General features: G+C 36.6%; 1 protein-coding gene across 5 annotated transcripts in view; it reads left to right on the forward strand.

The window, feature by feature from the left end:
• The window catches only part of SLC39A10 (solute carrier family 39 member 10), a 104,876-nt gene that overhangs the window by 53,826 nt on the left and 35,193 nt on the right, over positions 1-15,857 (forward strand). For all 5 annotated transcript variants that reach the window (XM_057303645.1, XM_048213886.2, XM_057303648.1 and 2 more), the window contains 2 exons: positions 11,170-12,194; positions 14,118-14,325. In XM_057303645.1, coding sequence (XP_057159628.1) covers positions 11,181-12,194; positions 14,118-14,325 — 1,222 coding nt within the window. In that variant the 5' untranslated portion in view covers positions 11,170-11,180. The remainder of the gene's footprint in view (positions 1-11,169; positions 12,195-14,117; positions 14,326-15,857) is intronic.

Below are 15,857 nucleotides of genomic sequence, written 5' to 3' on the forward strand. Positions count from 1 at the left end.
AGATGGTATTGCTAAAATTAATTTTAAAAGAACTCTAGTTGGTTCTTAGGTGAATGCTTGTAAAAACTGGGCATTCTAAAATCCAAAAATGGAAACTAACCCAAGTGTTTTTGAAGTCTACGTGATCTGGGAAAGAATATTAAAAATAATTTAAGGTTGTTGGTTTATTTAGTCAAAATAGGCACGTCTTTAGAGTTGTCAGCATTGGATGTAGAACTTTTTGTTCTGTGTTTACCAGAAGTGAGGTTGGCTCATCTTATTTCTGTTGCAAAATTTGTCAGAAAAGGAAAAAAAAGCCTTTGAATTCTAATAAATATAATTAAGACTACTGGGAACAATTCTATATGCAGGGAAAGTGAGACTCTTTATTTAAAAAAGAAAATCCTGGGACCAAATCTGAACGTAAGAAGGAAAGTTGTGGAAGGTTTGTGAAAAGGAAATCTTTGGAAGGGAATTTTGTGCGCAGTTGGGATTAAGATTATGGAGATTAGTATGTAAAAAAAGTTCATTAATGGGGCGCCTGGGTGGCACAGCGGTTAAGCCTCTGCCTTCGGCTCAGGGCGTGATCCGGCGTTATGGGATCGAGCCCCACGTCGGGCTCCTCCGCTGGGAGCCTGCTTCTTCCTCTCCCACTTCCCCTGCTTGTGTTCCCTCTCTCGCTGGCTGTCTCTGTCTCTGTTGAATAAATAAATAAAATCTTTAAAAAAAAAAAAAAGGTTCATTAATGAGTGGTCAACACCTGGGGAAGAGAAGCGAGAGAAGAGAGCAAGATAAGGCAGAATTTGAGCATTGGTACAACATTAGCAGAAGCCTTAGCTGATCTAAGTTCCAAAAGTTGGATTCCCCTTAGAACCACCCTGAATTGTGGCAAAAGGGCTGGACTTCTATTCCCTTGTATTGAACAGTCAGTGGGTGTGACCACCTGGGAAGAGAGCAAGGCAACTGTCTTGAGTCAACACAATCCCCAATAGCCTCTGAGAGGTGAGAACTGTTGTCAGCATTCCCTGCAGCTGAGAGCCTTCTTTCCTGATGGAGATTCTGATCAGCACATCACAGTATCCACGATAAGAACTCCCAATCCATGCAGTGCCCTGGTGTCCTTACTTCTATATTAACATGGGCGGTGATAGGGAAAAAAGAGGGAATGCAAAATTTTTTTAAAAAATTTATTGGAATGAATGAGTTTTAATATCAGAAGTACACCAGTATAAGATTGAAATTTAGGGGGTGCCTGGATGGCTCAGTCAGTTAAGCATCTGCCTTGTGCTCACTCTCTCTCTGTCAAATATACTCTTCAAAAAAAAATTGGAATTTGGTTTTTCTCTCTGTTAAAAATAACTTTCTTAGATTATTTGTCTAAATTGTAACCAAAGGCTTTATCTTTAATCTCCCTAGAAAAAAAAACCTTCTGTATTTGCCTTTAGAATCTCTTATTGCCACCTTGGCTAAATAGGTAATTAAATACTAAGTTTTGTAATGATCTGTAATGCTATTTAAGCATGTTCTTTGAAACTTCCTGATATTTCTGACAGACTTCCCAAATTCAACTTCTAAGTGAAGTCTTTTTGACTAATGAGGCTAATCTGATATATCAGATTACATGGGGAGCATTGTCAAATAAGGGATAATAAACCTTTTTAGGTTATATTGTATAGGTGAATGCAATAGCTGTTCCAGAAATTAGATAGAATTCCTAAGGTTTTGCTATATCTTCGTATGATGTCATCACTTACAATTCTAATATTGAAGTGTGTGTCACAGAATTTCCTTGTCAATTGCATTGGAATGACAAATACCTGATACCTTTAAAATCATAAAACTACACCAAGAATTTCCAGAACTAATGGGAAAACTGTAGTATTTTTGGTAGAAATGAGGGTGATTTTAGAAATTATGTTTTAGTAGTACACATTGGTGGATATTAGATTCCAGTTCTAATGAACTGTCTTTAAGTATTAGTTGTTTTTCTGTAACACTGGTCTGTATCCTGAATTATTCTGGTTTTCTCAAATATCTGGCCTAGACTCTCCAAACTGAGGTTTCTAATTTTCTCCTTTTCTCTTGACTTGGAATCATTGAGAATTAAAACTTCCTTTTTTCCCTGAAGCCCTGAAAACTAGAGCTAGACACCTTGAGATACTCACCTTCAGAGAAAATTGTTACAGTGGCCCATGTTTAGACAGTCTTCATGCCTGTTGCTGCATGGGCCACTCAAAGATCACCAGTGACAAACAGATAATTGAACAGGTTTATTCCAGCTGTCTTCATTTGACGGATCTGCCATTGGAAAATCCAGACCTTGTGATGTTCACAGAAGCAGTTTTATGGATCAAGGATAAAGAAGAGTGCTGGATGCAGTGGTGACCCATCAGTTATTATTCATTGCCAGGATTACCAGAAATCAGACTCTTGATTGCCCAAGGGAACAGGCGGGCACCTCAAGTCACCAAGTTGGCAGCCCATACAAAGATTCCAAAACCCTCTGTAATGGCTTTAGTACCAGGCATAGACTTAACTAAATATCAACCCCAGTATTCCACTGAAAACCTAAGAAGAGCTGAAGAATGGGGTTTTGGACACATTACTGGCACTAGCTAGAGCCAGCTGGAAATAACATGGACAAGGGATAATCCTTATCCCACAACATCTTGTGGAAAAAGCAATTAGTTGTAGTCACCAAAGTACACCAGATGGGTGAGATGTCACTCTCCTGTGGATCCAGAAGTATACTGTGGGTCCCAGTCTTCAGAGAACTGTCAAAAAGATAGTAAAAAAAATGTGACATTTGTGCTAAAAATGATCCTGAGACTGGGCTCCCACCAGTTCTAAGAGGTATACCACTTCGAGGCACCAAACCTGGAGATGACTGGCTGGTAGACTTTACCATTATGCCGCAAACAATAGGTATTCTTCAGTATTTGCTAGTATTTATAAACACTTTATACAAGTTGAGTTGAAGCTTTTCCATGCCATTCAGAGAAGGCATCAGAAGTTACTTCCAAACAAAATCATGTCTAGGTTTGAATTGCTGCTAACAATTTCAGAGTGACAGTGGAGCAGTATTTATAGTGAAAGTCACATAAGCCAGTGTCCAGTGTGTTGGGCAGTCAATGAAAATTACATGCTTCATGTAGCCCCCAGTCAACTGGGAAAATGGAAAAAAATGAACCATATGCGTAGAAGAACTTTGGCAAAAATTTGCCAAGAAACCAATTTAACTTGGGGGAAAAAAATCCTTGCTGGTTGCCCTGCTTTGGGTAAGTGGCCCCTAGCAATAAGCTTGGTTTAAGCCCCTATGAAGTATCCTATGGAAGACCCTTTCCACATGCTTTTCATGACTTAGGAGTTCAGACGGGGCTCACATTAGGGAATTGGATACTATTGGGTATGTTCAGTCTTTGGGAAATACTTAACTGCTGTATGTAAGTCAGCTTCCAGTAGGTTGATATGTACCCCACAGATATGCCCTTACACTGCCCGAATCCCAAGGACTTGGTGTTATTAAAGACCTGGAAGAGTAAGCATCCAGAGGACCAGCTCCAACCTTGTTGGGTAGGACCTTCTGTGGTGCTGTTGACCACCCATTCTTCAGTGACACTAAAGGGAGTTAAGCCATGGATTCACCACAATCAGATGAAGCTGGTTCCACAAGAATCCACAGGTTTCGCTAAACCCTGTCAGCAAGGAGAATATCAAGAAGAATCTTGCTCGGATCAGTGAGCCTCGGATGGACCTAAAACTATTTAGGAGAGCTGGTCCAAAGAAAACAATCAATACTTAGCGTTTTTCTATTGTGGGCAACCACTCAAGCTTGAAAAGATAATCTACCATTAGGATTTTGCCAACATTGCCAAGGCTAGCAGTCTTTCTCACTGTTGGATATGTCATTCTGACCCCGGTTCAGAGTACGACCACAGCAATCCAATAGTAATGTCTATAACCCTTTTTTTTGGTCTAATTTGATGCACTCCGTTAGTTTAGAGTCAGGTTAATCAGATCATCCAGTTAACCATACTTCTTGGTTTCAGATGATATCTGCAGAATGAAAGTATTGATCCTCCTGAATTAGCCAGAGTGCTATGTGCATCCCCAGGGTTCATTTTATTTGTAGGTATGAATACTTTCCTAAGGGAATGAGACTACAAAATTCTTGGTATTGTAGAATGCTGTGTTTCAGTTGGTATGTTGGAACTAAAGAATATTTCTAAATGAGTGCAGAAAGTTCCAGTCTTCTAAATGCCATCTTCTCCCCATTTCAGCCAAAAGTAGCTAGAGCGGTCATGGTCCCAATTCCCTCAAGAATGAGCAATGATCAAAAGACAGTGGGGATTGAAACAGGTGACCAAAGGTTAATAGTACTAATAAGTGCCACTGCAGCTTTTTACCCAGACCTTTTTTTGTTTGCCTTGAAACATCCCTGTCTCCATAGGGCAGGCAGATTTGAGGCTTGCTCTCCTATCTCCTTGTCTCTTTGTCTGACTGCCTCTCCAGTAAACCCTTTCCCTGAGGCATACTCAACGTCCAGTAATTGGCTTTGCTGCGCTTTGGGCATAGAACTTGTTTGGCTACACATGGGGTCAGTTATTTGTTGCCTCATCAAAATATATGTATGTTTTATTTCCACCACTGGTACTTACTCATTTGACAGTGAGATAAGGTGCACTGAATAAATGACAAGACATTTACATATCAGATGAATGGAACAACATTCACTAAGAATATTCTCTTTCACTAGCATCTCGTGGAAAATCAGGGTAAACTTCAGGGAGTGTAACTGTCCTCTTTTTGCTTAATAGTGATTGCCATGATTATCCAATCTCTTTCATCTTCATTAGTGTACAAGTAAAAATTAATATATTTTAAATGGTGACTTTATGAGGCTGTATAAGAAACTGAAGTGTTTGGATTAAAAAACCAAAACCTCGAACTTAATGTAGCTTTGGAATTAGAAAACATTACAGACTAATTGGCTTTAAAAATTCTTAAGCCACGTCTGTCACATAATAATTCTACCTAATTTATTTGGGGAATCACAACATTCAGTTGACCAAAGTATCATCTTAAATAAATGGGAGTGTTTATTTGTATTGATTGTAGTTCTCAAACGTTAGCTATCTGACTCGGCTGGATGAAACATTTCCAAGCTCTACAGCCAGAGTTCTTGATTCAGTGGGTCTGGGTGGGGTGCCAGAATTTATATTTCTAACAAGTTCCAAGGTGACTGTGATGCTGTTTCTGCTGCTCCTACAACCATACTTTGATTAATCACGAATAGAGGTTATGTGATATCTTTTCAAACTTACAGAAGAATACATTGAAGAATATAACCTGAATCCCATTATGCTGCTCTAACAAATACTAAGCGTTGTGTCACAATACTTCAGACCCCCCTCTTTTTAAGAAATAAAACACTGCAGATGCAGATAAATGTGTATACCACCCTCCACCATCTGACTCTTCTTCTCTTCCTGAAAAGTAACCGTTCTGAATGTAATCATCCCCATGTTAGGTTCTTGCTACCTATCTATATGTCCCGAAAGTAAAATGTTTTTGCATATTTTTAATTGTGTTTAAGCGATAGGACATTTATCTTTTTTGTGCTTTTTTAATTGTTTGAGATTTGTGCATGTTATATATTCCTTCATAGTCATACATTTATAACTGCAGTGTAATTTTTAATTACATAAATATACCACATTTATTTTATCCATTCTTCCACTGATAGGCATGTAGGTTTGTGGCAGGCACTAATTATTACATAATTGATTGCCGTTCCTTATTTACCTCATTTTTCCTTGCTGTTAAGCCCACATGTTCTGTGAGTACTTCCTCTCGTATATGTAGGAGAGAGAGCTTCTTACCATTTCCAGGGAAATGAATATCTATTTGTCTAAGCCAGTCACAGTAATTTCCTCCTTTACCAGTGATTGGCTTTGGCATGAGTATATAGTACAGTCCTGCTCTAATATATGTAAACAGAAATCTGGGAGAGACTTTAGGGAAAGATTTTTCTCCCTGGGTGAGAAGAGGCGTGAAGAGGGGCACCTGGGGGGCTTAGTTGGTTAAGTGTCTGCCTTTGGCTCAGGTCATGATCCCAGAGTGCTGGGATCAAGCCCCGTATCAGGCTCCCTGCTCAGTGGGGAGTCTGCTTCTCCCTCTCCCCTGCCCCTCCCCCTGCTCTTTTTCTCTCTCTCTCTCATTCACTCTCAAATAAAATAATTTTTTTTTTTAAATTAAAGAAGTGTGAAGATAAATCCTCCAGCTTTGGATATAGTTTTGTAAGGACGGAATGGTTGTAGGAACAGCAATTCCTTGAGATTCTGAGGGGACAAATCTGAGAGGTTGGGTTTTTGATCATGCATTTATCTTGGAACTACCCATTTCTTCCAACTTTTTTTAATGTGAAATTTTCTTCTAGTGTTCTGTTATTTACAACCAAAGTATCCTGTTACAAGGTCGTTAACATTTAAGAAAAAAACAAAAAACAATACTGCAATAAAGATTCTTGAGTTTGTCTCCTGTGTCTGAGTGCAAAAGTTTCTCTAGGATAGATCCATTGATAGAAGTGGAATTTTACGACTGTAGAGTATGTTCACATTCACCTTTAGTAGGTGTCAAATTGCTTCCCAAAATGATTGTACCTGTAATATACACTCCCATCAGCAGTGTACCATGTTTCTACTTCTCTACATTAGATCTTTGCTTAGCACATGTCAGATATTTTTGTCTATTAATGTCTTGGTGCATTATCTATGTTAGTAATTATGTTACTTTTCAACCAGCTGTCCTCTTTTTTAAGATTTGTTATTTTAGAGAGGGAGAGAGGGAGAGCACTCGAGCAGTGGGAGGGGCAGAGGGAAAGAGAGAAGCGGACTCCTTGCCGAGTGTGGAGCCCAGTCTTACAACCCTGAAATCACTACCTGAGCCGAAACCAGGAGTTGGGAGCTCAACCGACTGAGCCACCCAGGGGCTCCTGTCCTCTTTAGATCATTTGTATAGTTGTGTATGCAGTATTGGAGATTTTTCCATATTGATAAATATATTTTATATATTCTGATCTTTAATGTGCATTGTTTTATATACACATTGCAAAGATCTTCTGGTTTATGGCTTGTCCTATGCTTTGTCTATGGTGTTCTTTATTGTAGAGTAATACTTAAATAATTCAGTTTAATTAAAATTTTCTTTTAAGGTTTGTGCTTTCTGTGTCTTTTCTGAAAAATCTTTCCGTAATCAAAAGTCATAATATTCTCCTAAATTTCCTTCCAGAACTTGTAAAGAATTTTACTCTTCACATTTGGGTCTTTATTCCTTTTGGAGTTGGTTTTTGTGTATGGTGGGAGGAAGAACCGCTTGTTCACTATCAGTATTATTGATTTTCTTTCTGAATTCTGTTCTGCTCTTGTGTATTTGTCTGTTCTTGTGCCAGTTCTGTATTACTTTAGTTAGTGTAACTTTATAAATAAGTCTTTGTTACCTTGCTAATCTTTCAAATTGTTTTGTCGTCTTCGGGGTTTTGCTCTTCATAGGAATTTTTGGATAAGTTTGTGCAGTCTTAAAAAAACAAGTAGCTACTAAGATTTTAATGGATACTGAATTAAATTTGTATGTACACTTGAGAAGACTTTATATACCTTATATCTCCTCCATGTAGGTGGTATCTCTCTAGTTTTTATAGTTCTTTACTGTCTGTCCTTCAGTAATATCTTATGCATTTCTTTTTTTTAATGGTCTTGTTCTGGTTATTTCTAGAAGCCGTATAATTTTTGTTAATTACATTTTCTAACTGGTTTTCACTGAAGAAAATTTTATTTTTAAAAAGCTTTTTCACCGGGTGCTTCCGTGGCTCAGTCGGTTAAGCATTTGCCTTTGGCTCAGGTCATGATCCCAGAGTGCTGGGATCAAGTTGGGCATCAGGCTCCCTGCTCAGCAGGGGTCTGCTTCTCCCTCTCCCTCTGCCCCTTAACCCGGCTCGTGCTCTCTTGCATGCAATCTCTTTCTCAAATAAATCTTTAAAGAAATAAAAAAATAGCTTTTTTGTTGAAATACAGTATGTATATAGAAAAGTACACAGAGTATAAATACAATGATTATCACAAAGTAGGCATATTTGTGTAACCATTACTCAGAAAAGAGAATGTTCCTTCACTTTCCGATTCCAATTATTACCCTCTACTTTCCTTTCAAAAAGTCACCATTGGGGGTTCCTGGCTGGCTCAGTCGGAAGAGCGTGTGACTCTTGATCTCGAGGTTGTGAGTTCAAGCCCCATGTTGGGTGTAGAGATTACTTAAAAATAAAATCTTAGAAAAAAGTTACTGTTTTTTTGGTATAGCTTTATCCATTTTTAACTTTATATAAATATATATTGCTTATTATATGCTTTGTTTATGGTGTTCTCTTTAGTGTTTGCCATCTTTTCACAGTCTAATGTTTGCCGTCTTTTGCACAGTCTGTGAGATTATTTGTGTTGATGCGTGAAGCCATAATTTCACTTTCATTCCTGTGTCGAATTCCATTGTAAGGTTATTCTGTTTGTCCATTTGACAGTTGATGAACATTTGGCCTTTTTTCCTGTTTTAAGCTATGATGAATGATGATTGTGGTAACTTTCATGTTTATGTCTTTTGGTGTCACCGTGCATGCGTTTCTCTTGAACATATACCCAGGATTAGAATTGCTGTGTGAGTAGATATGCTTATGTTCAACTTCTGGGAGATGCTGTCAAACATTTTTCCAAAAGATACCAATGTATGGTCAGTTCCACCAGTAGTGCATTCAGATATGAGTTAACTCCATATTCTTAACCTGCATCTTTTGTATTTTATTCATTCTGGTGGGTATATAGTAGTACCTAACTGTGATTTTAATTTATATTTCTCTGATAACTGTGGAGGTTGAGACTCTTGATATGCTTAGTAATTTGGCTGTTTTCTTATGAAGTGACTGTTCAGACTTCCTTCCCATTTCTCCATTGAATTGTCTCATAATTTTCATATCGCCCTGTAGAAATTCCTTATATATTTTTGACTGGTAACATTGTGATAATCTTTTCTCAGTCTGTGGCGTGCCTTTTTTTTTTTTTTTTTTAAGATTTTATTTAGAAGTAATCTCTATACCCAACGTGGGGCTCGAACCCACAACCCCAAGATCAAGAGTCACATGCTCTACCTACTGAGCCAGCCAGGTGTCCCTCTCCCCCATTTTTCTTTTAAAGATCTGTAGCTTGCCCTTTTATTTAAAAAAAAAAAAAAGATGTATTTATTTGAGAGAGACAGAGAGTGTGTGATTGATTGGGGGGAGAGGCAGAGAAAGAGGGACAGGGGAAGCAGACTCCCCACTGAGCCCAGAGCCCAACACGGGGCTCCATCTCATGACCCTGAGATCATGGCCCGAGCTGAAACCAAGACTTGGACGCTCAACCAACTGAGCCACCCAGGTGCCCCTTGCCTTTTTAATCTCTTAATGATACCTCCTGATGAACAGAAATTCCTTAATTTTAATTGTAGTATACTTTATCAGTTTCCCTTTATAATGTTTTTTATGTTCTCTTTTGAACGTCTTGAAGCTAGTCTCCCAAATCTTCCAGATCTACACTTTTCAGTATAGTAGCTATTAGCCACATGTGGTTATTGAGCACTTAAAGTGTGGTCAGTCTGAATTAAGATGTTCTGTAAGTGTAAAATACATGCTGGATTTCAATGACACAGTATTAAAAAAATGTAAAAATCTCACTAATAGTTTTTGTATTTTTATATTTATTACATGTTTGAAATGATAATTTGCATTTATAGTGAGCTAAATAAGATACAACATGAAAATTACTTTGACCTGTTTATTCTAGAACATTTTAAAATTAATTGACTCACATGCATTTCTGTATTCTGAAAGTGTGCTGTCCAATAGAACTTTCTGTGATGATGGACATGTTCTATATCTACACTGTTCAGTATAGTAGCCATGAGCTGCAAGGGTCTGTTGAGCATTTAAAATTTAGTTGAGGTGATTGAGAAGCTGAATTTTAATGTAGTTAGTTTAAATTTAAGCAGCCATATGTGGGTAGTGGCTACCATATTGAATGGCACAGTTCTGGACATTTTATTGCTTTAACATTTATTGTTTTTTAGGTTTACAATCTGAATTGATTTTTATGTATGGTGTGAGGTGGGGGTCAAGTTTTATTTACTTTTTTCTTCCAAATGGAAATCAAATTGACCAAGCACCAAGGAAAAGAGAATCTTTACTATTTTCAGACTCTGTTTTGTTTCTTTGGTATATTTGTTCTTTCACCAAATACCACACTATCTTTAGTAGCTGGTAGAGTAAGTGCCCCTATCTTGTTCTTCATGAATGTCTTGACCATTCTCAGACTTTTCTTTTTCCACGTAAATATTAAAAATACCTCATCAACTTTCACGGTTTCTTCTGGGATTTTGATTGATACTACATTGGATCTATATTGCATCTAGTCATGAACATGATATAGCCATTCATTTATTTAGGTATTTTCATCTCTCTCAGTAATATGTGATCTCTTATTTATGTAAAGGTCTTGCACATCTTTTGTTAGATTTATTCCTAGCTATTGGTACTGTAAATGATACTGTTTTCTAATATCATTTTCTAATTACTAGTATATAGAAATAAAATTGATTTTTTGGTCATTCTTAATATGGCAGTTCTACTAAATTAACTTATAGATTCTTTTGGATTTTCCACATGCCCAGTCCTGCCGTTAGTGAATAATGATATTTTTATTTCTTTCTGATTTGTATACATTTTACCATTCTATGTCATCCTGTCTTACTACACTGACCAGGACCTCAAGAACAAGGATCAGCAGGCTTTTGTAAAGGACCAGATAAGGAGGAAGCCAACAGTTCCTGTATAAATATATAGTAGATCCTTAAGTGTTATGCTTAAAGGGAGTGAGGATAGTCTATAGATGGAGTCATGAGCAATTTGTAGTAATTTGAAGGGCTGTACACTATTTCGATAAATTAAAAGACCATTTTTATATGGAATTGAAGAAGGAAAGAATGATTTATAGCACTGAAAGAAATATGGTAAAACATTTGCCTTATGGATTGGCAGTTGCTGGAGAGTTTATGATTATATTGAATGTATCTAAATATGAACTAATGTTTGCTTCTCTTTTTAAATCCCCTTAGGAAAAATAGAAATGAAGGTACATATGCACACAAAATTTTGCCTCATTTGTTTGCTGACATTTATTTTCCATCACTGCAACCATTGCCATGAAGAACATGACCATGGTTCTGAAGAACATCACAGACATCGTCGTGGAATGACAGAATCGGAGTCAAGCAAATTTTCAGTGCTGGATGCTGAAAATGAAAAAAAATATTATATTGAAAAACTTTTTGACCGTTATGGTGAAAATGGAAGATTATCCTTTTTTGGTCTGGAGAAACTTTTAACAAACTTGGGCCTTGGAGAGATAAAAGTAGTTGAGATTAATCATGAGGATCTTGGCCACGATCATGTTTCTCACTTAGATATTTTGGCAGTTCAAGAGGGAAAGCATTTTCACTCCCATAACCATCAGCATTCCCACAATCATTTAAATTCAGAAAATCAAACTGTGACTAGTGTATCAACAAAGAGAAACCATAAGTGTGATCCAGAGAAAGAGACAATTGAAGTATCTGTCAAATCTGATGATAAACATATGCATGACCATAGTCATCGCTTATGTCATCACCATTGTTTGCATCATCACCTCGATCATAACACCACTCGCCATTTTCCTAATGATTCCATTGCTCACAGTGAGCGTGGGGAGCCTAGCCATGAACCTTCAACAGAGACCAATAAAACACAGGAACAGTCTGAAAGTAAGCTACCGAAAGGAAAGAGGAAGAGAAAAGGGAAGAAAAGTAATGAAAATTCTGAGGTCATTACACCAGGTTTTCCCCCCAACCATGATCAGGGTGAACAGTATGAGCATAATCGGGTCCACAAACCTGATCGTGTACATAACCCAGGTCATTCTCATGTACGCCTTCCAGAACATAATGGTCATGATCCTGGTCATGGACACCAAGATCTTAATCCTGATAATGAAGGTGAACTTCGACATACTAGAAAGCGAGAAGCACCACATGTAAAAAAAAGTGCAATTTATTCAGCTGCTACTCACAAAGATCATAATGAAGATGACCGTCAACATGAGGTAGGTGTAAAGAGATGGTTGCTCCATAATTCTCAGATAATTGTGGAGCATTTTAGGTAAAAAAAAAAAAAAAAAAAAAAATGGCAGTGGAGAATAGTGAATCATACTCAAACTTAATTCCAGATAATGTTCTTGAACAAAATTCTTTAAGGAATTAAAATCAGGTTAAAGTTTTTTATCTGGATTTTCACTTGCAGTGTGTGTTCTCAAATTTGGGTTCCTCAAATCTAATATTTAAAGGCTGTTAGAACATATATTCCTTACTTTACTTTCTTGCTTATGACTTGTTTGGACTTCCCGAGTTAGTTTTCATTTTGTTATTGCTAGTTGGTTTTAGATATTTGAAAATTGAAGCCCTTTTTGTTCACCTGTCCTGTTGGAAAGTAGACATTTTCTTTTAACTTAATGAATTAACTACAGAATGGTTCCCAGTCATTGATGTAGCTCCATAGTCAGTTATTTTATATATCTGGTAGGTTGGTTTTCTCTATGTCACTTTATTGTAGGGCCTACTTCTTCATAATTTTTTCTAATGCCTTTGACAGATGTAGGGTGAATGCAAAAAGATAAAATAATAGGAAAGTCCACTGGTAATGGGGTGGTTGTGTTTTCCTTTAAAATTTTTATGTTCCTTTGGATACTTTCACATTTGATTGGTTCCTTCCCAATTTTTTTTAAACTTACCTTAAACATATTTATTTTTGTTTCATTAAAAGTATATCAACGTCCTTGTATAATTCTAATTTTTAGTACTTATTAAAGTTTAGAAAATTATTGAATTTATTTGCTCACATGTACAAAAAGCAGCACCATCTAATAGGGAAAATGACCTCATCCTTCCTGTTTCTGTCTCTATTATTGAAGTATGTTTTGCATCTATGGAAATATCTTGTGTTTCTTCCTTGCATAAATAATCAGATACTGGTTTTCAGCAGTGCAATTTTAAAATCACTTATACTTTAGAATCTTAGTGTACTTGTAAGGGAATGCTTTTATTTATTTACTACCATAGATAATATCCTAGAATCTTCTGTTGATCCTAACCAGGTGTTACCATTAATGTTACTCTTTCTGCCAGACTTGTGGGGTCTATATCACACATGTTGTTTTATATCTTCACAGGTCTGATGCATATTGGGAATTTTCTCAGGATTTCTAGAAATGTTCTGTGCACTGGATAGAGTAGTTAACCTCATGTTAAGACCTGAGATGAATACTTTTCTTGTTTGTATGTTTTGATTTTGTTTTTTGTACCATAAATAAAATCATATAATGAGGTAGCAAGTTAGTAAATAAGCATGCAACCAAAGTGTATGATGTGTGGGGGGAAAAGGCACTACTATCTCCTTTGCCTTCATTTTAGATATTTGCTATATGATAGGTCCAAACTTGTTTGCTATTTGTTTTCTTTGTTTTGTTTTGTACCTAGAAGTACCAGTGGGTGAAGCTGCCGCCTTTTATCTTCCAATTTTAGCATTGGGCTAGAATTCCCCAATATGATATTTTTCTGGAGTACCTTAGGCAGTGAAAATGTCTCTATTGTATATTTTGATGTAAAATTGTTAAAGTACTCTATTTAATAATCTTGAAGGACTGATGATTGCACTTTGAATAGGGCAGTGATTTTTCTCTTCACCCTTTATGAATGTAGTTGTGAGTGATTTTTATTAATTATTGAGAAAGTCACAATCTTTCATGTGTTGGAGTGGAAAATGGCTGTAAGTCCGTGTAAAGTCTTGGGTAGTGAAGTCGAATGTATTTCTATCATAAATTCTTAATGAAAAGCTTTATTTGTAATGGATATCGGTATTACAGGTTATTTTCAAATCATACTTAGAATAATTTATTATACAGTAATTTCTTTTTCTGCTTAATCTTCTTAAAATACTCGTTTACTTAATTTGTTTTATCAATTTTTTGCAGTGTTTGAACGTCACTCAGTTGTTAAAATACTATGGTCATGGTGCCAATTCTCCAATCTCACCTGATTTATTTACATACCTTTGCCCTGCTTTATTATATCAAATCGACAGCAGACTTTGTATCGAACATTTTGACAAACTTTTAGTTGAAGATTTAAATAAGGATAAAAATCAGGTTCCTGAAGATAAGGCAAATATAGGGGCATCAGGTAAGAAAGATTTAAGTTTTTTTCCCCCTCAAAATAGTCTCTGTGCTATTTTAAAAATGTAATTGAATTGGAAGGTAATTTCAAATTACTGTCTTCCTTTTGGTGACTTTCATGTGTTTTAGTCAGGATTAGATATGAATGTTTAAAAAGTATTGGGGAAGACAAGAGGCACAATGCAGTTTACTTGTCTTTTCTAGGATTATGGAGGAAGGTTTTGCTATGGATACAGAACTAGATTAAAAAGGAAATATAGATTGTGGTAAATGATTCTTCTTGATGGGCAGATGTAAATAATGGGGCTGCCAATTAAGGTCATTTGGTATTAAAATTACTTTACTTTTTAGTAGAGTTGAGGGTCTCTGGTGAAAAGCTAAGATTAAGTTTATAAGGAAGTAAAAAGGGAAGCCACTGTGGATAAACTCTGTGAATGTCAGAAATGCCAATGACTGGCACATGAATTCATTATGGGCAATTTTATGGAGAGCTTCAACAAAAGTAAAACCAAAACTATTTTCAAAATTCTCTCTAGGCTTTTTTAAAACCATACCTGGTTGGCTAGATAGCTCCACCTTGATGTTCACAGGTATCTCCCACTTAATATTTCCAAAACTTTTACTCCACAAAAAGTTTGTACCTCTTACTAAATCTCAAATGCCATAACAGTTTTTTTTTTTTTTTTTTTTAGTAAAATCTGAAAATCTTTGACCTTTTTCTCTTATGGTTTTGTTTTTCCTTTTTTCCCTTGCATAATCAGTTGTCAAGTCCAATTGAGTCATCTCTTAAATACCTTCTAACTCTGTCCACTCCATCATAACTTGGTTCTCGACTGAATTGTTGAAATAACTTCATAACCTTCCCTTTCTAAAATGCAAATGAGATTCTCTGACACAGAGTTTTTTCTTTTTAGTGACAGCTAACATACTTTAGTTAACAAACAAGTCTTGCAGGCATTCTTCTAAACTCACTGACTTTCACTTCTCACAACAGTTACATAAGTAGAGAATGTTCTCCTAATACCTTTCCCAAAATCTCAGAGCTAGTCAGTGATAGTGCTGGATTTCAAGCCGAGGGAGTTTAGCCATTTTGCTATCCAAGTGCTAAGTGTTTTACATGCTTCCCTCTTCCCCCCATTAAATTTTAAAAGTATTCTATGGAATTTGTTTTTGTTTAAAGATTTACTTATTTTAGAGAGAGCATTCGCACAAGTGAGTGGAGGGGCAGAGGGAGGGGGAGAGAGAGAATCTTCAAGCAGGCTCCCCACTGAGTGCAGAGCCAGACGCAGGACTTGATCCTGAGATCATGACCTAAGCTGAAATCAAGAGTTGAACACTTAACCGATTGAGCCACCCAGGCACCCCACTCTATTGAATTATTATATGAGGGAATTATTACATAATTCTTATTCTTTCAGACATGAAAACTGTGGCATAGAAAAGTAACTTGCCTACATGTCCCAGGGGTAATAAATGATAGAGCCCACCAAGCCTAAGGTTTGTCATAAATCCTCTGGGCAGTTAATCACTATGCTATTA

Source organism: Ursus arctos, unplaced genomic scaffold (genome assembly GCF_023065955.2).
Source record: "Ursus arctos isolate Adak ecotype North America unplaced genomic scaffold, UrsArc2.0 scaffold_1, whole genome shotgun sequence".
In the NCBI taxonomy this organism is placed as follows: Eukaryota; Metazoa; Chordata; class Mammalia; order Carnivora; family Ursidae; genus Ursus; species Ursus arctos.